The sequence below is a fragment of the Strix uralensis genome, chromosome 3 (genome assembly GCF_047716275.1).
Source record: "Strix uralensis isolate ZFMK-TIS-50842 chromosome 3, bStrUra1, whole genome shotgun sequence".
NCBI classification, from domain to species: Eukaryota; Metazoa; Chordata; class Aves; order Strigiformes; family Strigidae; genus Strix; species Strix uralensis.
In genome coordinates, this window is record NC_133974.1 from 110,364,905 (window position 1) to 110,386,342 (window position 21,438).

Sequence of the window (21,438 nt, forward strand, 5' to 3'; positions counted from 1 at the left end):
AATAAAGAAAGAAGTATTGAAAATAAAAGCAAAGCTTCTGTGATATTTTCATGCTTGGCTTCCGACATCCTCTCCCTCTCATACACTTGACTTCCTTGCTTATTTTTATCAGATGAAGCTGATGGTCGCTGCTACGGTAACCCTGTGTGGTTACAGCTCTGGCAGTGAACCAGTGCTCAATGCATGTTTCCTTTGCGGCTTCCATCCCCGCTCCGTCTTCCCACACCTCAGGGCTCTCAAAATAGTGTGTTTGACTTTGTTACGCCTTAGCTGTGAACATTGCCTGTTGTGATGGGCAGGGGTTCACCCTTCCAGGCTCTACTCACTTGGTCCTCCAGCCACTGCTGTCTTCAGTGGGCAAAGGACAGGTCTCTGACCCCAAGTACAGGGCTGGGTTTTTTTGTTCTAATGTGGAAAAAGCACAAAACATGTCTCGCAGGGCTGATAACGTGGGTTGGGGGAAAAAGCTCTTCATTGACACAAGGTCTGATTTGAAACAACAAAAATACTTCTCTTGCCTTGAACTCACTCCTTCCCCCTTTAGAGTCATCATAGGAGAGGTGGGACCAGAGGATAAAGGCTGGTGCTCTCCTACACTGTGGAGACCAGTTCATCTCCCAGGGCTTCCCACCAGCCCCACGTAGCAATGACCCATGTCTCCTGAGGTAGTATCAGAGCCTTATCTGTGGATTTATCCACGCTCCAGCCCCACCAAAGTAGTTTCTGTTGATGACATTTCACTAGCAAGGGTTATGGCTTCTTGTACTTGAAGACATTTTCAGGCTCTGAAGCTCTTCTCCAGCTTGTCTGTCTCCAATTTTGGCACCCAAACTGCACCAGGGTATTACAAGCAGCTCCCCCAGGCTTTCAACTTGTGCCACGGACATTGGTGCAGCATAACAAAGCCAAGGCCCACTCACCCCTTCCTCCAGATAAACTTCCACAGATCAGTTAGCAGCTTTGGAGGGGGACAGGTGCCCCAGGGTATATTCTGTCTGCACATCCAGCCCTTCAGACATGAAACCATGGAGCCACAAAGGACCTTTACCAGCACAGCCCCCACACTATCACACCTTACAACCCCACCCCATCCTCCCCTTTCTGCCCCTAGCTAGCAGCCACCCATGACGCCCTTCCTCACTTCACAACAGTTCTTGTTTTCTCCAGCTCTGCTCATCACCACACTCACACACAGTGCTACCACCAGTCCTAGGCATTTCCTGGGTGAAGATTTATCTGTACTTGGTTCCTCCCTAGGTCTTGATGCCTAAAACCTCTTCCCTCCCACTCCTAAAAACAACACAAGTTTTCATTTTTGTTATGACCAGTTTGAGCTTACTTCAGCAGAGCTGCTCTCCAGCCAGGCTTGCACAGCCCTCTCTGAAGGTGGATGAAGCTGGATGATAGCATACCCAGGGGAAAAAAAACTCTAAACAGATCACAGCAGTACCCACCTGTCCCCACCCTTTAATCCAGCACTTCACCAGGAGACCCTGAAACACAGCAGTGATGACCTTGCAGCAAGATGGGTAGACACATACCTGCAACATGCTCCTGGAAGCACAGACATTTACACAGATGCCACCAACTGTGGGGGCATCAGACAGGTGCATAATTAAACTCTGCTGTGCTTCTCTCAGGTCCAGGCCCAGTGCTTTGCTTTCCTAAAGCCATTCCTTTTCTATCCAAACATAAGCAAAAAGGCATCATTTGAACCATGAAACACCCAGAGCTTTTCTCCTCAAGCAAGGATTTAGGGATAGTAATCGCTTGTTTAGAGATGCTTGGTACCCAGGATTGCTTTTTGAGAGCTCAGAACACATGCACTACAGGCTATTGCTCCTCACATCCCTCTGTTCCAGGTGACTAAGCTAGTATTTAGGGGATTTTGTTCTGGTTTTGATTGTGCCTCATGGCATCTCAAAGCAGATCAACATCACAGGGATAAAACTCCATGTCCTCAGCTGCTGGGAACTTCCCACAGGGACTAAAATGGGAAGCAGTCTGGCAGCTACAAGACAATGCTGGTTCTCCTCTCATTTGCAGTGATAGGAAGGAGCACGGTTACACCAGAGCAGGGCTTGGACCTGCACTAAGGGAACCTGTATTCAGGTGGTAACTGCTTCCTGTGTGCAGCACTGATGGTGAATTATCTTTGCACTCCTGCAGAGCAATAGTTTTTCCTAGCTGCACCCAAATGCAGGCAAAGTCAGATGCCAAAAGTTCACCTGCACAGTGTATTTCAAGAGACTGTGTGTTTTGATGAAGTTAAAGTGGATACACACCAAACTAACAAATATTTGGTGAACACAGGCTGAACTAAGCAGGGCAGCAGTGCACAGCTTGCTGTGTCATCAGTTGCAACTACAGGGCAAAGCTTTGAGGACAAATGCCTCAAGTTTAAATGAGAGCCAGAAGAAGAAACATTGCTCTAAGTTCAAAGAAAGGTCCTTATACCACCCACCAAGTTCTTGGAATGACCCAGGGTCACCCATTCAGCAGCATTCCCCTTTTCATTTGGGATGCAAGTTCCAGTTTATCCATAACAACTGGAACCAAGGACTAGGAAAGAGCTCCCTTCCCACCACTGCTCTCCTGCCAGCACTGCACTCCAGGCTGATACAAGGCAGACCCCCAGGCCAAGTGAGCCCTGCTGAGAGGCCAGCCCTTCTGGCCTGGCCCCGAAATAGCATGATGCAAAACCTATCCGTGTGAAGCACATGGAAGTAGCAGACAAGTTCAATTCACTTGCAGTTTCCCCAGCCAGTGCTGTATTTTAATCAGAAACATTCTGGGGCTGGACTAAACATCTTCACTTATTTCAGATCAGCACTTCATCTTTGAAATGCTGCAGCAGCTTCTACAAGAAAAGTAACTCCATGCCTAAGGCGGGGAAGAAATCAAGGCACCTAGCTAGAGGCTGATGGAAGGAAAGGCAAGCTTCAACATTGCGTTTATGTTTCTATGGCGTAGAACATCCACAAGGGTTGAGTAGAATACAATTAATCTTTGAACTGTGGGGCTTATGTTGAGCATGCCCTCAAGTTCAAGCATTAAATCTGAGGGTCATTAGTTAGTGTATTTAAACCAGTCTCATGTAAACACAGCACTCTAGCCTCAGCCCAGCTTGTTTGCATAGGTAAGATTAGAGTCTGTTACTTGCCAAATCACAGGAACTTCTCTCCATGTATCTGAGATAGGGGTGTTCCAGGGCATTTGCTTCATATCATCTGGTTTTAGTGGAAAATTTAATCCCATTAAGTACACAATTTGAATTACTGAATGGCGTGGTCAGATTTCTACACCCAGGACACTGCCTTGGTACCAAACAAGTTCAGAATTGCACTCAGAAATGCCATTTCTGCCAGGGAGCACTGCAAGCTGCAGCACACAGCCATCAGTGTGTGGCAAGGTATGACCAATTACTCAAAAAGAATTTACCTCTAGACCCAAAACAGCCAAAGCAGACAACCCCAGGTAGCTCAGGTGAGACCCTAGCAGCACACAGCATGGCAAGACTTACCTTCATGCTTGTGGCTCAGGACAGGGTAAGAGCACATACAGGGAACACGCACGGGTACTGCATTAGTACTAAGGGCAGCTATGAGTAGCCTCCGCTCTCCATGACTTCATGCTCTGTAAAGTTAAGGGGTTAGGCAGATTACAGGTAAGTAATTATAGATATAAATACACATTTTTCAGGACCGAGTAAATTGGAGCACCACTTTACTGCAGCCTTTCACCCAGCAATAAGTAACTGTAGGAAGACGGAAGGCAATGATGCTGCCCCTCACTTTAAGTTGATTTAGGTTTACAATTCCACAGGACATGCTCTGAGGTCAGCCACAGGCATGGAACAAGTCTCTCCAGTTCACAGAACAGCCTCAACTGATAGACATGAGTCTCTTCAGATATTTGCATTAGTCTTGCAAGTCAAGCACACCTCAGACCTAAAACACAAGTACTAGCCATTATCTGTAAGGTTGACCATCCCAACCTCTTTTGGCAGTAAGAACAAGTCAGTATGTTTGGAAAGCATTTTCAAACTTTATTTACAACTGTCACAGTGACAAAAATGTAGTTTGAAAAAAATGCTAGCTTCTCCCTGAGGCTCAAAAAAGAATTACAGAAATATAGAATGTATATCATACAACAGGAGGAGTTTTACTGGAGTGCTTTGTTCTTTAGATACGTTCAACAACAAATAGAAATATACACAATACTTCCAAAAAAAGGATGCAGACAGAAATACGCAAGTCTTTAGGGCAGACAGCAGGTCTGAAGTCCAAGGATTGCCGTCTCATTGCTGCCCACATGGTAATATCTTTGATATACAGCTTTGACTTGGTGGTACAGATGGTAGAGACCAATAGAGAGTAACACTTAGGAATAAGATGACTGGCTGGTATGCAGGTGTACAAGCTCATTCCAGTAAGACAGCAAGACTAGAACAAGTGTTACAGATACAACAGCTGAATCCATCACTAGAGAAAATAGTATCACCACATCATGACCTTTCGGTGATCAACCGTCCACCAAGACGGGCAGGGAGCGTGTATAACTGGGTCTGCGTTGCTGGACCAGAGATGAGCCAGTGTAGGAACACTGAATTTCTCCCGCTTTGTGCTAACTCATCTCCAAAATCCTGTCTGAAACAGTTAATGCAGAGCTGATAAATTATTGCCATTATGTTTAAACACAAGCAAGACAAGACTAAAACAATCCTGCCAATATGTTAAAAGCAGTTCCCAACCCCCACCAGCGTTTAACTACTCATGAGGTATTAAAAATACAAATACACACATGTCCAAATAGATTTTAAAAATGGAACCAGTTATAAGCAAAGGGTGTGGCATTGGGATTATTATGAAAGTTTGGTTAAGGCCTTGACATTTTTCTCTTCCATGACCCCAGATTTGGTTTAGGTGGTAACTGTTCTCATCCTATCCCAAGACCGACTGGCTCCCAAGCTGGTCTCCAAAGCTGCAAGATCACTTTCCAGGAAAGCAGTGGCTTACCCTGTCTAGCAGCAGGCTGGCCTCCCCCCCCTCAATGGAGACAGATGACTTCTCCTTGAAGTAGGATATGGTGAAGAGGACACAACCACACACTTTGCAAGCCAGTCTGCACTTCATTAAACACCCATGAATGTTTCGCCCTTGCTATGAAGCAAATGCATCTTGTTTCAGGACACCTGGGCTAATCTTCTCCCAGCAGACACCCCTTCCCACTGGTGATCCACACTAGATCTGGAGTTTCATTTTTAGATTACCTCCAGGTCTGGCAGCACTCCTCACCATGCACACCCTTACCAGCCTGTCCTGCACTGAGGAGGTCCTGCAGTGCAAGGATAGAGTAGATTCACAACCCCAGCCCTCTCAAGCCTGTTGACTAGCAAGTTGGAGACATGAAAACCTACAGCTTCAAGGACACCAAGGTAAGGAGGCATAACCTCCACCCTCTGGCTTTGGGCACTGCACAAGACAAGACCAACCACAGCAGCCTCAGCAAATAGGAGAGAAAAATACGAGATGTTCAAACCTACATGAGCTCTTGCTGCAGACAGAAGCATCTTTTACATCCGATGCGCATTACCCCATGCTAACCACCTGCAAGATAAACTAGGGCCTCGCAGAAGAGATGACAAGCAGCAGCCTAACATTATCCTGCAAATACAGCTGTTCAGCGTTGAAGAATCTAAAGGCAAACAGAGGGGGAGAAAACAGCTTTGGGAAAAGTGGCTGGAAAACAGGCTCAACAGCAAGAGCAAGAAACCCAACTACTCCTATGGATGCTCACGTTACCCTGGGAGGTGCCGAACTGGGGAGAGCTACAGGCCCCTCGTCAGTAGAGCATTTAGCCATGCTTCACTACAGACACCCTTCCACCCCCTGACACACAAAATGGAAGCTGTAAAAAAGGCAAATCTGAGAGATTACAGCTCTGTTCTCACTCTTTTAGCTGGAGGCAGCTCCCAGCCAAATGCTGCCACCTCTGACTTTCCTCCCCCTCCCCGAGCTCCCCCCTCCAGCAGTCCTCGTGTGGTCACCCTCTGCCATGTGCTTGGAATTTCACTGCTACCTCCGCCTCGGAAAAATACAGATAATGATCTCGAGAACAGCAAACATTTCTCTGCGTTACTTCCTTCCTTCCTCAGGAGGTCTGGTGACACCGAGGGCTTCAGTTCTTGATACAGAGAATACAAGAAAACTAAGATCTCGCAGGTGCAAAATTGAACTTGTCTTTTTTTTTAAAAAGACTTTCAAAAGAAGTGTGGCTCTTCCTTCAGAAGGGTGCGGTCCCTTGCCTTTCCTCAGATGCCATTTATTGCTCCTTGTCATCCTTCTTTGCGTCTTCACAGTTTTCTTCCTCCTCTTCTTCCTCCTCCTCCTCCTGCACGAGGAACTCTTCGGGTGGCCATCTCAGCTCACCGCTCTCCACATCACCCTCCGTTGGCTCCACCACAATTGAGGGCAGGCGGTCCTTCAGCTTACAGTAACGGTCAAAGTCTGAGGGATCAGGGAAGATCTGAAAGAGCCAAGAAACAGTCTGTGAGAGGGGCTGCGTTCAAGCAGTCTTAGCCAAAACCCAACTCAAGACACTTGGGTCTTCAGGGCAGACTAGTCTGGACACAGAGTAAACCACTGAGTGATGGGAAGACTTTGAACTTGTAAATAAGGTTCTCTAATCTCTGACTATTGGAAATGAGCACTGCCCAAGAGGCTTCCAAAGCACACACTTGCTTGGATAGTGCTCAGCAAATAGGCATCTGCCCTTTTGGATATTTATCCAAACGCCTCACCCCCACCACCACTGCTTTTGCATTAATGCTCATGAGTTTGCAACACTGAGCTATCTCGCTCAGAAAATCTGAGATCTCATTTCCTGCTGCTGCACACCAGAACAGGCTTGTGCTCCAGGCTCTCCTGCTAGAAGGGAGAGGAGGCATGTGGCAACCCAGTGCTAGAGCAGTCCAGACCCTTGCAGCGAGGGCCTGCATCTGGTATCACTCCAGGGCCACAGCACCAGGCTGAAAGAGAAGTTCAGCTGCATTTTAGAGATAATTCTGGCAGTGTTCTGCATGCTACAGCTACCATACACCAGCAGTGAAACTCAGCTAGAGGACACTCATTTTATGGAAGGGTTGGAGACTGGATCACATTTCTTCAGACAGGAGGTACCTGTGGCATAGCCAGCACTTATGCACCATATTCCTCATGCAAGGAACATGAGGATCCCCTATCTCCAGCTCTGCAAGGTGCACAGAGAAGTACCTTACCCCTTCCCTCCCACAGCTTGCCTTGTGGATGCACAAGCTCATGCACCGCAGCAGCACCAGGGCCCATGCTCACTGGCAGTGCCACTGGGACACACACTTTGATCCTACTAGGAACTGAGACAAAGACATGGGTACAGGAAAAACCACCCCTGCAGTGCAGTGTTAGCAGAAGCCCTACACGACTAAATCGCAATGTGAACAGAAAAGGTTGCTGGTACTTATAGGTATGCCCTACTAGGGGAACAGCTTCAAACCCCAGCTCATCCAGAAAGAACTGCTGCGTGACAAGAACCAGTTGCCACATCAGATCCTCTGGTTGGTAACCAGAAGATTAAACAATTCCCACCTGTTTATTTCAAACAATTTTATCAGAGTGCCCACTTCACATTACAGTTGCATTTAAACACCCCAAAGAAGATAATGACAAAATACACTTTCCCCTTAAGGTTGTAGATGGGGTAAGGAGTCAGGCACTGTACTTTTATTTAAACACCAGCTGCATTCAAGTGAGCCAGAAGAGCATCCTTGGAGGGAACAGCACTGCCAGTCTCACAGGCACGCTGCTCGTGGGTGCCTCAGTTTGAGAGCAAAATCTGATCTGCTTTGATCTTTGTGATTCCAATTATAAAAGCAGGTTCCCCATCCAGGAGGCAGGAGCATTAACCATGAAGCATTATTGTCCCCAGGCCAATCGTGCAGGTACCCAGCACCTTGGAAGCCCCAGCCAAAACTCCAAAGTGGAACAACATCCTATCAACTTGTTCTTCAGCCTAGCAACTCTTAACTACACCATTATTTCCTTGTCAATATTCAGTCTTCCTCTACTCAACCACATTTCTCCCTTGCATCTAAAGCTTTGTGGCAACCAAGCTGCCAATGAGGAAGGCGTGGGGTTGCTACTTAATGCATGCCAAGTCAGGCAAGGTAACTGAAGGCAGTGCACAACACAGGGGCTGTTCGCACACATCCATCTGGTCCTGGGGACAGTGGTGCAGGAGCCCAGCTCCCACTACAGCACTCACCATGCAGAAGCTTTCCAGGTGCACCAGAGCGAGCGAGGTCTTTGAACATAGCCGTATGAACACAGGCATTGCAGCATGAGCTACTTGCCATTAGTCACTTCTGGTGCAAGTAAGACAGTAAGTTTCTTGGTGCTTTGTGGCTTCTGCTTGGCCAAAGGCAGTTTCAGACACATGGTGCATTACTGGAAGTACAGTCAGTGGCTTTTAAGCATCAACTCATTATCTAAACTCAGGATAGGAAAAAAATACCCTTGACATCACAAGGTTTAGAAGGTTGCAATGGAAAAAGAAGTGTGGTTCAGGAGGTTACATAAGCTGATAATGTCATGAAAATAGCCTCCTGTGCAAGAAAAATAGCCATATAATAATTAAGCTAACCTTTGGCTGCTATCATTTTAAGCACATTAGGTCAAATTGGAGCAATTTCTTTGAAAATAGCCTGCCAGATTTTTTTTTCCAGAAACTAAGTAGTAGTCATTTCCTTACAAACAAATATCCCCAAAATGTGGTGTGCAGTTTTTTAATAAAAAACCCTAGCACAATCTTATCTCAAACAGCTGCAGGACAGGCCGAACTCAAGAAGGTCAGGATTTTTTCCACTAAGTCATGCTTTTTAATCGTCGAGGCAGCATGAAATGAGATGTTGCAACTGCACTTTCAATGGGCGTGGACAGTCAATGGAAAAAATACACAAAGGCAGATTTCCTCACATGTGACAAGCAGGGCAACACAGCAAGACAAGCATAGGGACTGAAGGAAAAAGGGTTTCAGATTAAGCCTGTTTGCACATCTGGGGAAGCTGAGTGGAAAAGTTATCCCAACAGGCCTCCCCACTCACCCCTGAATAAGCCGTATTGCCAGACTTTTTATAAAAAGATAAGCAAGCACCACTGCTGTCCCACACCAGTAGTGCCATGCTGCATCTGTTGGTCCCATATGCCTAAGCTGGTCACACTCCAGATTTAGACAATGGGAAGAGAAAAACAACTCAAACTTGCAGCAAGGACCCCCCTGGAAATGCAGCAGCTCAGCTCTGACCTGTGAGATCAGCACCCAGCCAGGACAGCTTGCCTAGCAAAACCTGCCCACAAGCTTTTCTGCTCACATTACCCAGGTCAGGCATGTGGGAGGAAGACTTTGCATCTCCTCACCACTCAGAGCACAGCAGCAACAGGTTAACTTCTCCCCCTCATTTACCAGAGGAAGCCACCTTGCACACAGCTGAAACAGATGCCTACTTCTGGCTGATCTGGTCACTGGATGGGGGACAAGTGACTGGTTGTGAAGGCTACCTAAAAGCAAATTTAGCAGCAATTCAGAGGTATCTTCCTCCCCCTCACTCGCATGGTACAGCACAGGGGGCTGCAACTACTTCTGCAGAGCCCCCCCTTCTGTAGCTGCACCCCAACTCCTGGCCCATGGATAGACACATCCAACACCTCTCAGAGCCCACAGAGGACACGAATATTGCTTCTTACACTACTCAACAGCTTTTCACTCACAGCAAGACTGATTTTCACAGATCTCTCCAGATTATGTTTTGGGAACTGCTCTCCTCATGGACCGATCCAGATCACATACAAATCAAACTCTTGCCTTGCAGCTGGAAAGGGCAGTGAAAAGCAGAACTTGAAACAAAAGGTTGAAAAGATTTTAGAAAGATGTTTGCCTCTGTTTCGGATGATCTAGCTCTACTATCCTTGAATGAAGTCTTGGCAAAAAGAATGGAAAGTTTTCATTGCCCTGGGGAGGCTCATACCCTCTCAGCATTCACAGGGATGGAGAAACACCAAAAGCAGGAGAGATGTCAGACAATTAAGAGGATTAGCTCAGCACTACCATAATCCAAGTGTCACTTGTAAATTCAAAACAACTTCCACATGTGTACTCCATACCAACACCCATAGTTAAAATGCTTGTCTCCCCTCCCATGGGGCTGAAAACGATTTCAATTACATTACACAGAGACTAAGGCAATAAGATCTTTCCAAATTAAGTTACTGTTTTGGGGAAGAGCTTTGCTTCATTGTGGTAATACTACACAAGACTGAGAAGTCTGTACTGAGAGGCATACCACTTCAGGCACAGGATACACCCCTGATGTACACATATCACTCATCCTCTCAGTACTAAAAAGCGAAGTTTTGTGCCTCTTCAACAGTATCAAGCCAATATTCTAAAACCCAAATCAGCATTTAAGTTCTTAAATAAAACTTCACTGCCATTGAGAAGCATTGCAAGCTCATTTCAGGAAATATTTAAATCATCTCTCGGTGCCCTCTTTGGAGGAATTTTCCAGCTATAAGGAACAGTGCTAACACATACATTTACTCACACAGTAGTCATGACTCGAAACCCAGCTCCCTCTAGTATGCACACAGCAGCCTGTGACTCAGGTTTATGAGCTATAACAACTCCCCAGTCACAGACAGATTGCCCTATCTTGGGGGACAGTGGCAAGGAAACTTCATATATCATAACAATTTTCCATCACGGTAACAAGGCATCAAGTAGGGAGGAAAACACATGCACCAAGATGTTCTGATTAGCTGCTGTCTTCAGTTTGCGTTTCAGTGGAACACTTTTTTGCATAGCATAGCTGCGAACATGATTAGTTTTGGCTCTGTTTATTCCATATCCTGCTTCTGCCTTCATTTAAGGTCCCAGACCCTGGAATACTGAGTCAGCCTACTAATCTTGTCCAGTAACCACGCATCGGATGTGAACAAGTTATCCCAAACTCGCTTGCTACCACCACCTTTGTGCAGGCCAGTCTCAAGACCATCTGCAGCAGCGAGTGTCAGCTCTAATACAGGACTTCCCCTGCACAAATCAAGGCTGCACAGACACAAAGCACCTTACAAGCAAAAAAAGACAGTTACAGAGGAAGCTCAGTTTCCACCCTTTGCTGTCAGCCCCTGGGTCAGTAACACGTTGGTCCCCCAGTTTAGCTGGGGGATGCAGCGGATGCAGCTCAAACCCCTCAGCACCGAGCCCCACAGCTCCTTGGGAAAGTCAGTGCTTCACTGGTGCTGGTGAAGAGGTGCTGCATTCCCCAAAAACGATTTCCCCAAGACCCAAGCTTTCACCATAGACAATGTATGGAGCATTAAGCCTATTTACCTAGATTCAGTCAGTCTGACATGATTCATAGGTAGCTATGGCTGTGATTAACCTAGACAGATCCCAGCATGATGTGATCATGACTTAAAAGAGCTAAAGCTCCCCACGACAACCAAACCCCAGCTGATGGTGTGAGGCAATCTCAGCCTCCACAGACCTATCTCCTAAAAGGGGAGCCTGAAGTCCCACAGGACCCATAAGCCAGACAGCCAGTCTGCAGCAAAGTAGCATGCTCAACCCAGGACACAGCATTTGCTCAAAATAAACACTTTGGGCACGGAAGAGTCTTCAGTTGTGCTCAGCTCCTGCTCCACTTCCAAGAAGCAAGGCAGGATTCAGGTCAAGGCACTGTTTTGACAACAGCTTCACAAAATGATTAATTCAGCCTCTGTTTCAGCAGCATCATTTGTGCTACTGTGAGATGGCATCAGAGGACAAGCTGGCAGAGTGCTGATGAGGCTCTTCAGAGAACGGGTATATCTAGGGGCTGGAAAATAGCAAACGGTACATTAGCTCTGACTGGCAGTGAAAAAAGCCCAGCTCACCAGAGATTGCCAGGCAGGAAGCACATGAAGCCCTCCATAGGCACATCTGTTTGTAGCAGGGGCATCTTGAGCCATCAGCTGCGTTTCAACGAGTTTTTTGTTTAGTAAGTCCCATGGGAATTATGGGACATCTATTAAAGATCCAGAAATAGCTCTTCACTGCAGGCACAAGACCCAGCATGACATCATCTCTTCAGCTGCATCTTCTGTTTTGTCTATGCTACCCTGTTCTGAGATTCATGCCCTAATTTCACCATTCACTTCTGCTCAGGCCCTTTACATCTGTTGGCTGAACCACCTTCAGGGGGCTCAGAGCAGCTTTACATCACAAATACAGTAATAAAAGCTACTTTACATAGAAAGGTTTTGAAATTAGCACATTAGCTTACAAACATTGTGTATTAACTGGAAAAAGGCATTTCTATGCTGAGAAAGCACATTTTGCAAGTGAAACTCTACAAATTACTAAGCCTACACTGGCAACTCAGTTATCACTGATAAGACTTCTGCAGTCTGAGTTTTCACATCATTGCTTCAAGAGCAGTGCTGGCCAGCCCACCAAGGCCAGGAAGCTTCACACCTTCAGCTGATGTCTAGACAGACAAGACAGTCCAGAGCATGAGCAGAGGCAAAGGGGTGGAGGCAGCAGAAGGAAAAAGTCAACAAGCCAAGTTTCCTCCATAACCAGTGAGACAGACAGGAGCCCTGAAGTTCAGTGAACTCCATGGGACAGAGGAGTCAGATTGCTGAAGTTTATACTCAGGGTATGCGTTTGTTTCCTCAGTTTGCTTCCAAGTAAAGGCAAAACCACTTTGACACAGTACGGCTGGTAGGACAAGTCTGTCTGTAGCAGATACGGATGTGCTTTACAGTTCCAGCAAAGCTGCTGTACCATCTCCTGGTCCAGGCAGTTTCATGTCTGCATATGGTGGCAGAAGCAGCCCCCAGGCTCACAGCCAGCATGCTATGGACCCAGGCGGTCCCTGCTCCACACAGCCTGAAGAGGCACATTTTGAACCTCAGTTTGAGGTCACCTCTGCAGTAAAATAAATACAAGTTCTACTACTAGAGGAAGAGAAACTTTTCAAACTAAAAGCTTGCCTCTCCCAGTTCCAGCTCCACTTTTTTTGCCTCTCATAGCCAGCCAAGGGCTGTTACACTCACATCATGAGTGCCCAACTCCACAGATGAGTGGAAGATGTTGTTGCAGCTTAGAACCACAAGCCTCAGTGTAGGAGCAGTCATGCTCCATTAGCCCTGTCTGGTTTTAAGTTATCACACTACAGCCCTCAGACTAGCACACACTTTTCCACGTACCAAACTCTCCATCAGCAAAGCAAGTACCAAAGTCTGAGGTAGAACAAAGTTCATGGTGCAGTTTGCATCAGATTTGTCCTTGCTGTTCTAACTTGAGTTTTCAACCCTTTAAGGATGATTTCTACTTACCTTGACACCACTGTGACATTCTCAGCCTAGCAGCCAGAGGAGAAAGGCTCGTGCCTGCTCCTCAATCCTCTTTATACTAACCTGATTGAGGCACACCTCATACACAGTCCACACACCGCTAGTGCCCCATCAGGATCTTCCATTTCAACACCTCAACCCTTGCTGGCATCAGTTTGGCTTACATCAAGGTGAAGTACTAGCAGGCAGTTCCCAGCTCTTGCATGCATTTGAAAAAGTCATCTATGACTAGACCACTACAGAGAATGGATCCAGGATGCAAAAGCCCTGCATAGATATGAGTCGTCAGCATTTATGACTCACACACCTTCAGGTTTGGATGATCCACTCAAAACTGAACAGGCCTGTTCCTCAGTTGGCCCAAGCCAACTTATCAAGGTCATTAGCACTTGGGGAAAAACCTCACTGAAGCAATCATTAGAAGAAGCAGGGCATGTAGATTCTGCCTCTCAGTGGAAAATTCAGATAGGTTTGGCCTGACTGGGTTAAGCCTCTTCATATGGTGACCCATAAAGACAACTGAACATCCCATGCAGGTTAGTCTGATTGCTTCAGGTTTAACCACTCTCATTGCTGTACACTCCCTCTATAGGAAAGAGAGGTCATATGCTTTCCACTAAACTCAAGCACTGAAGCACAGCACAGCTACTTCCACATACAATCAATAAACCAAACAACTTGCACTATCCAGATCCAGAATTCTGACCAAAAAAAGCAATGCATCCCCCTTATCCTCCCCACGGGTTTGGCTTCTGCTGGAGGCCTCAGTCATGGCCCAAAGTTCGCTTGATTTCATGCTTCAGTGCACTGTTACCGCCTTGTAGCTCATTTTTCAGACATAAATATGCAAGCATACAACAGCACACCTCATTTGAATGCACACTTAGAGCAACTGCCTCTGCAGGTTGTGTAACATCTGCAAAGGAAGAGCCCTGCATCAGGATCTGCCGGTAAGACTCATCCAATGCACAGACCAGATGCAAGTCATCTGCATTCACTCAGCAACTGTCTTAAATCTCATCAACAAGTCTCCTGGAAGAGTAGGAACACATGGATCTAGTAGGCTAAGATGAACAACTTGCCCTTTGATTAACTGTAAGCTAGGAAACAAAAGCAATATTGATACTAAAGGATTAAGGCTCAAACTCACTTCTAAGACCACCTCTTCACCCCAGTCATTGATCTAGAGGTTAAGAGCTCATTACATTGTTCAGAGCTTTCAGAATGAATGCAGCTCCTGCCTTCAGGTACTGATACCTCTAGTGGCATTTCAAGGCTTGTTTAGGCTGTCTCTGGCCTTGCTGTATCTTATAAGACTGTTAACCCTCTCAAATGGGCCCATCAGTCAGGAAAACCAAGAAATAGAAGAAAAAAATGTAAGTGCCATATAAACAACTCCCTCCTGCTCTAGCAGATCATTTGTATTGCATGTTACAAAGAGATCTCAAGAGTCCTCTCAGCCCAGTGAGTGGTGCAAACCCTTCCTTAACTGATCTCCCACTGAGTCCCCATGAATGCCGAATGAGTGGGGGCTCAATCACTTCAGAAACCACCAAGTCCTTGCCAATCCAGTCTGATACCAAGTGATATTTTAGACAACCTGCTCCTGCCAAGCAAGCATTCCAGTCTGTTGACTAGTTCTCGCTACAGCAAGATCTGCTATTAGGTCAGGCTATGGAAAGGTACGTTAGACCGAGTTTGCAGTCCAGCCCAAGCAATTCCATAGGGGATTACTGCCTAAGCAGCCAGCAAAGCACCTACCTGATACGACAGGCCGTCCTTGCGGGGGCTTAGCCCAATCTCATCCATAGCTGGGGTGTTCATCATCACTTCAGTCATTTCAGCTGATCTCAGATAATCAGGGCTAGAAACAAAAGACAGCATTCAAATCATCCGAGGGGCTCCAGGGGAGCTGAGCAAGATTTAAGTAGGACGAGGAAAAGACAGCAAGCTGAAGAGGCTGTCGGCAGTCTATTTCTGGTCCCTTCCTTCCTGACCCCCTCTTGGAAGGGGGTGGGGAAAGCTCAGTACCTCGTACACCGGTGCAACATCCCCTGCCCCGGGGAGCAACTCCCTGACATTCTCCCCAAGAGCCGAGCTCAGGAGCAGCTCGGAGGCTCTAGCAGCAGCGCTTCACTTTTAACTCCGCTTCCTCCCGCTCTGCCCCCTAAGGGGGGAAAGTAAAAAAACACAGTAAATAAGTGCAAGCGCTGGGGTTTTTTGTGGCTTTTTTCTTTTTTTTAAAAAAAAAAGCTGGTGTGCTTTAGCTCCTGCTGACTTATTTTACAACCTCAGGGACTTCCACACCAGCGGAGCGCACGGCGCCAATTCCAGCCCTGCTTTTCCAGCCTTAATGGCATTTCCAGCTCGAGAAAGTGAATTCCCACAGCTCGCCGCTCCTCTATTGCGGCTCGCCCCGCACCGCCGCTACCAGCCTCTGCTCCCCCGCTCTCGGAAAATCACGCCCCGGGGCTTCGCGCCGCCCCACCGCATCGCGTCCTCCAGGGGACCCGCTGGCGGCTGAGGGGGGGCGGCTGAAACCCCCGCGGACACGGTCACAGCAGCAGCCTGCTGGGGTAGAGCCTACTCCCGCCCGCGGGCCGCGATACCCCCCCCCCGCCCCGCGGGAAGCGCCCACTCACCAGGGCAGGGGACACAGCACAGACATGAAGTCCCGGCGGAAGCTGCCCCGCGCCCTCGGGGATGGGGGGGTGGGGGGTGGCGGGAGGGGCACCCAGGCGCACGGCGCTGCCCCGCGAGCAGAGCGGCTGAGCGGCACCGGGGGACGATGCTGCGCTGCCCGGGACTGCCCGGAACCGCCCGGCCCCACCGCTCCCTCCGCCGCCTCCCGTCTGAGCGCGTCCGCTGCCGCCGCGCCGCCTTAAATGGCCCCGGGGGGCGTGGCCCGACCCGCGTCCCCGCCCCCCCGCTTGACGTCACCGTTTTCATGAATGGCTTCGGCGCGCGCCGCCGGGGGGGGCGGGTGCGTGTCCCCAGGGGCGCCCCCCCACCTCAGTCTCGCAAGCGGGAGGCGGTGGCCGGTGGGGCCCGGCCCGTTCATTATTTTTCACCCTGTCTGCGCGGGCCGAAGCGGGGTGCGGCCCCCCCAGAACCAGCGCTGGGAGCCGGCCGGCGCGGGGGTGCCCCGAGCATCATCATTATCATCATCGTCATCACCACCCCGAGCATCACCATCAGCCTGGCCGGGGCTGGGTTTCACCCGCGGGAGGCGAAGCCCCCTTCGCGGGGGGGGTACGTGATGGCGGGGGGAGGCCTGGGGCAGGCGGGGGCCGTGGCGGAGCGGCCGCAGCGGCGGGGCTCGGGCACACGGCCCTGGCCCGGAGAGGCGGCCGCAGCCGCCCAGCCCTCGCCTGTGAGCCGCTCCTGCGGCCGGCACCCCCCGCCGGCCTGAGCAGGGGAGAAGGTTCAGGAGGCCGAGCTATATTTAGCAAAACAACGTGAATCAATAACGGGAAGGCACGGGAGGAGAAGGAGGCGAAGCCGTTTGCAGCCCCGCGGGTGGCTGTAGGTGAAGGACGCCTCCTGCCATCCGCCCTCGACGTGAAACTGCTGGAAGGCAAAACCCATCCTTAGGTGAAAGGTTTGGGCACCCCAGGCCCAGCTGAAGGCCTGGCTGTGGGCATCGTGCGGTGATGGTGCTCACGCAGGAACGGGCTGTGGCCCAGGGCAGGCACACTGGACACTGCTCTTGGCCACGGGTCCGGCCAGGGCCACCACGGCTGCCGAGGGGTGCTCGGTGCTTCGGGGAACTGCTCTCCCCTCTCTCTCCTCGCCCAGTGAGCGCTATCTTGCTGTACACTGACGGGTAAAGTTTAGTGCAGGGACTGGGTTTGTTCCACCCGTTGCTCCGTGCTGCTCCTCTAGACTTTGCCAGCAAAGTGGATAAGCAAGCACACAACTACAAATTTTTCCTGCACCCTCAAATGCAGAGCGTAGCGCTGCTGCAGCCCTTCGTAAATGCGCCGGAGCACGGGCATATACACGTTACTTGCCCCAGTGTTTAAGTGCTAACAAGTGCAAGTTCAGCGTTTCCAAAGGGAAGCTTTGCCCTCAGCTCTACCCAGCAACCCCCAGACTGTATATAAATGTGTACATACATACGTGCATGTGTTTCCTCAGACCGGATAATTTAATCTTCTTAGATTCATATTATATAATGGGAGCGTATGTGGGTGTTTCACATCAGGCTTCAGCAAGCTGCTGCTTTGTGCTGGATTAAAATGAATCACAAGGAGCTGATCTAGCCCCTGCAGACGTGTGGAAATTCGGGCGGGTGCAGGTGAGCTCGCTGCAAAGGGCTACCGGCAACCTTACCGGTAACCTTGGGCAGCCTTAGCGGGAGGACGGCAGCGGGGCAGACTCAGTGCACACAGCTCCTTTGCCCTGGCCTCCTGACAACAAGGTTTGGAGCTGGGGAGAGGAGTAAGAAGACAACCAACTCTACAAAGCACTGGGGAAGCGGCTCCCCTGCGTTTCACTGGCCTGGCCACCGGGATCCCCTCTCCCTGCTGCATACCCTGGGACACGTGTGCTTGTCCTTACTGGCTTTGCTAATTTCTGCCCTAGAAGAAGACAAAGGCTTGACTTTTAAAAGACTTTTTTGAAGCTGAACAGCCAAAGTTGGTGCCTAAATGTATGTGCAGGGGCTGGGAGACCACTCTGGGAGAAGGGGAGAGACAGGGTGCTGCTTCAGGTGGTGTCACTCCATATTAGGAGGTCTCTTAAAATTAACTTTACAGCCTGCCCCAAGTGCCCTTGTCTCCCACTGTGTCCAGCTGAAGCATGGGATGCAAGATGGGGCCATAGCTCAATTCCCTCGAATGTCTCATCAGAAACAAGCCTGCCTGTCTCCATCGGACATACATATACTTGCTATGGATGTCCTGGACTCATCTGTACAAAATAAAAGCCAACAAAAAACCCACATGCCCCCCCCCCCCCCCCCGAGGCCCTCCTGCACCATGCACACCACGTTGTCTCTCTAAATGCCCTCCTATGCTTGGCACGGCTTGAGGTCCAAGGTTTTCTCCTCCTTGGAAAACATGTCCCTTTAAATATCTAATTCTTGACACACCCAAGCCCCCAGAGGAGACCTAGGGACAGGACTGGGGCTCCCCTCCATCCACCCTCCATGGCTCCCACACGCACTGCTGAGAAAAAGCAGCTCAGATGAACATCCTGTGGATGCCTGCCTTGCCATCCAGGTTGGCACGGGCAGATAGTTTCGAGGTTCTACCTAGATAACAGCCTTTTGGAGGGGGTAACTGAACAAAAATCCCCAGGCGCGTATGTGCCGAGGGCGTGGATTACTTCCCAGCGACTTGGTGAGAACATCAGCCCTGGCCCTGGCCAATTCCCATCGGGAGGCCTGGGGATCGGTGCTTTTATTGCTCGCTTTGGCTCTAAGCCACCGCAAGATTTATTCGTGTGATTAACCATAAGCACGTTAATAGTCCTTTTGAAAGAAAAGGCACACCTCCCATGATTTCCATCAACCGTGCTTGGGTGCTTCGCTGGATCAGGCGCGGCTTAACCCCCCCCCCACCCCCCCACCCCCGTGTAATGTTTCTTGGGTGAGGTGTGTACCCAGAACACTGCACCTTTGGTCCTTCCCTTAGGGGAAGTCTTTGTAAAGGTGTCCAGGTATCCCAGGGACAGAGGATGTAATAAGCCTGGGGAGGTGTTTTTCATGCAGGGGAGTTGTCCTTTAATAGCTGTGCCTCCTTCTTCATTGCTTGCCCCAGCCAGGCATGAAAAGCTGGGGTTACAGAGGCAGAGCAGAAGGAGCTGTTGTACCCCCATCTGCAGGTCCTACCTTAATAAGAACAAGCTTTCCCTTGTAGATAAGCCTTTATATCAATGAATACATCAATGGCTGAAACTGAGGGAGCCCCATTAACCCTGGAGCTGCTGAGCCACCATCTTAGAAATCCACATGTCCAAGCAATCAGTTTTCATTATGTCTCAGACCCTAAAAGGCCAAATTCTCACTCCTCTTAGGGGGCAAAGCAAGAGGCGTTTTCCTGCCATTTGTGGCTCCACAGCCATGAAGCAGCACACAGGATGAGAGAATAAAATGGGATCAAAGTATTTAATTGCAAATGAGGATGAACCACTGTGCTCTTCCTCTGCTCCAGTGATGGGAGCAAGATGCAAGCATTCAAAGTGACATTTTTTTGCCTTTTGTTTCCAGCCATTTCTCATAAATGGAGCCCAGCCTGCCCTGGTTTCCACTTTTTTCCTCATCTCAAGTGCTCACCAGACCCCTGTTTCACTGCTGCATGTTTTTGCATTAAACACTTGGGACTACCTGGTCACCTGGGGGCAGAAGCAGCAGCACTTGGACTCTCAGCTGGGGTAAACTGATTTCCAGGGCACTGAGCTGATTGAAACCAGATGAGCCCTCATGGCTTTTTTTTTTTTCTTCGGTTAATTTTATAAATCTCTCTAATATTTTGTTTTTCAGGACAGTATAAACCAACAGAAGACAAGTGATAACAGCCATTCACTCATACGTTACGAACCGACAGCAATCTATCAGGAGCAACATACCAGTGAAGAACAGACCATCGCTATCCCCACAGAAGGCACTTGTGCATAACCAGAGCCAAGGAGAAATAAAATCACTGGGGGATCATTTCCCCAGGTTTTCCCCTAACCTGCCTGCAGTGTAAGAGTTTTTGTTGCATTTACCTTCAACCATGCAAATACAACCATACCACTTGTCCAGATTTAGATCAAATGGCCACAGGGCCTAACCACATGATAGCCATGGGGCTGAGCATCCCTGCAGCAGCATTGGCATCCCAGACATTCTGCAGCCATGCACGTTACCACCTCCCTTTTGCCAAGGGGGCAAGTAAGGCTGCACGAGGCGACGTGACCAGCACAGTGTCATCCCTGGGGTCACCTCCATTTGAGAGCGGAGCTCGCTGGCTCTTGTCTCCCAGCCAGCGTCACGAATCCTACAGGGAAAGTTTCCTAGTGAAAAAATAAACTCTTCCCACTTGGAATTTAAAAACAAAACCATGGAAACATTTCTCTCCATCCTAATGTTTTGCAAAAAGTTATTTTAACAAATTTAAATTTGGGGCTTGATTTGACCGGCCAGTGCCCTTTGAAATACTTGAATCCACGCCATCGCCACAACCATGTCGGAGCCAGGCCTCGGGCTCTGTCTCGCCTGACACCCCCACCACCACCCGTGACATGAAAGCCCCCCTCATCAGCCGAGAGGGCAGTGGTGGTCAGCCTCTCCCCGATTCCTGGTACCTGCACACATGGGAGCTGCCATGCAGCGTGCAGTAACTTGCTTTGCTCCCCCATGTTTTATGGCCCCCTTATAAATAGTTTGCATGCCTGGGGCTGCTAAGGACAGGTGGAAACTGCTGCCACCCACAGCCTGGCACCCTGGTAGTATCACCAGAGACTGTCCCATATGCCTCTGCCCAGCAAAATCTTCCTAAGAGGCAGTGACTGCTCCTCAAACAAACTCCAGGCTGTCCCTGCATGGCCCTACCTGTGCCTGATATGGCACGAATGCTCTTCTTTCCGTGCTTGTGGCGCACAGTCTATTTATTTCCTCAGAAAAAAAATAGGCTCTCACGGTGTCATTCTTTCCAGCCACTTTCCACACAGCATCGCATTTCGCGGTGACTTCCAGATGGTGCTTGAGAAGAAAAAGCCATTCAATGCGTGCCCATCCTGTCCTGTGCCTGGTTGTGAAGAGGGTTGGTGAGCAGAGAAGAAAAATGGGGTATGTGTCCCGTGTCAAGAAGCGAGAAGGTTGGATACAGCTGGCAGAGTGGAGGGGTCTGGTCTTTCGTACCTGGATGGGCTGCTAAGGGGCTGGGAATTTGATCTGCTTTTGCAATGTTGCCTCTGGTTTTATTTTACACTGATTCCCAGGAAGGAAGGGGCCGAGGCTGCAGCCCTCCCACAAGGCTGGCCTGGCGTGGCTCAGCAGGTTTCCATCCAGCTCTGC

General features: G+C 49.2%; 1 protein-coding gene and 1 long non-coding RNA gene across 2 annotated transcripts in view; both read right to left on the minus strand.

Moving 5' to 3' along the window:
• LOC141941892 (uncharacterized) overlaps nucleotides 1-3,630 on the minus strand; it is a 77,121-nt gene extending 73,491 nt beyond the window's left edge. Inside the window, exon 1 of the long non-coding RNA XR_012628464.1 lies at nucleotides 3,524-3,630. This is a non-coding gene — a long non-coding RNA (uncharacterized LOC141941892). The remainder of the gene's footprint in view (nucleotides 1-3,523) is intronic.
• A 397-nt stretch (nucleotides 3,631-4,027) lies between these two features.
• LBH (LBH regulator of WNT signaling pathway) lies at nucleotides 4,028-16,285 on the minus strand. Its single transcript, XM_074863891.1, has 3 exons — nucleotides 16,076-16,285; nucleotides 15,195-15,297; nucleotides 4,028-6,528 (listed from the first exon to the last, which is right to left on the minus strand). The coding sequence occupies exons 1-3, from the start codon at nucleotides 16,099-16,101 to the stop codon at nucleotides 6,325-6,327; spliced, it is 333 nt and encodes a 110-aa protein (XP_074719992.1). The 5' UTR covers nucleotides 16,102-16,285; the 3' UTR covers nucleotides 4,028-6,324.
• Between the last annotated feature and the right edge of the window lie 5,153 nt (nucleotides 16,286-21,438).

Excerpts from the sequence above, each read along its gene's own strand:
- LBH (XM_074863891.1), bottom strand. The coding sequence starts at position 16,101 with ATGTCTGTGCTGTGTCCCCTGCCCTG. Across the intron at positions 15,298-16,075 it reads GTGCTGTGTCCCCTGCCCTG|CCCTGATTATCTGAGATCAG; the intron begins GTGAGTGGGCGC and ends TTTTGTTTCTAG. Across the intron at positions 6,529-15,194 it reads AGGACGGCCTGTCGTATCAG|ATCTTCCCTGATCCCTCAGA; the intron begins GTAGGTGCTTTG and ends TGGCTCTTTCAG.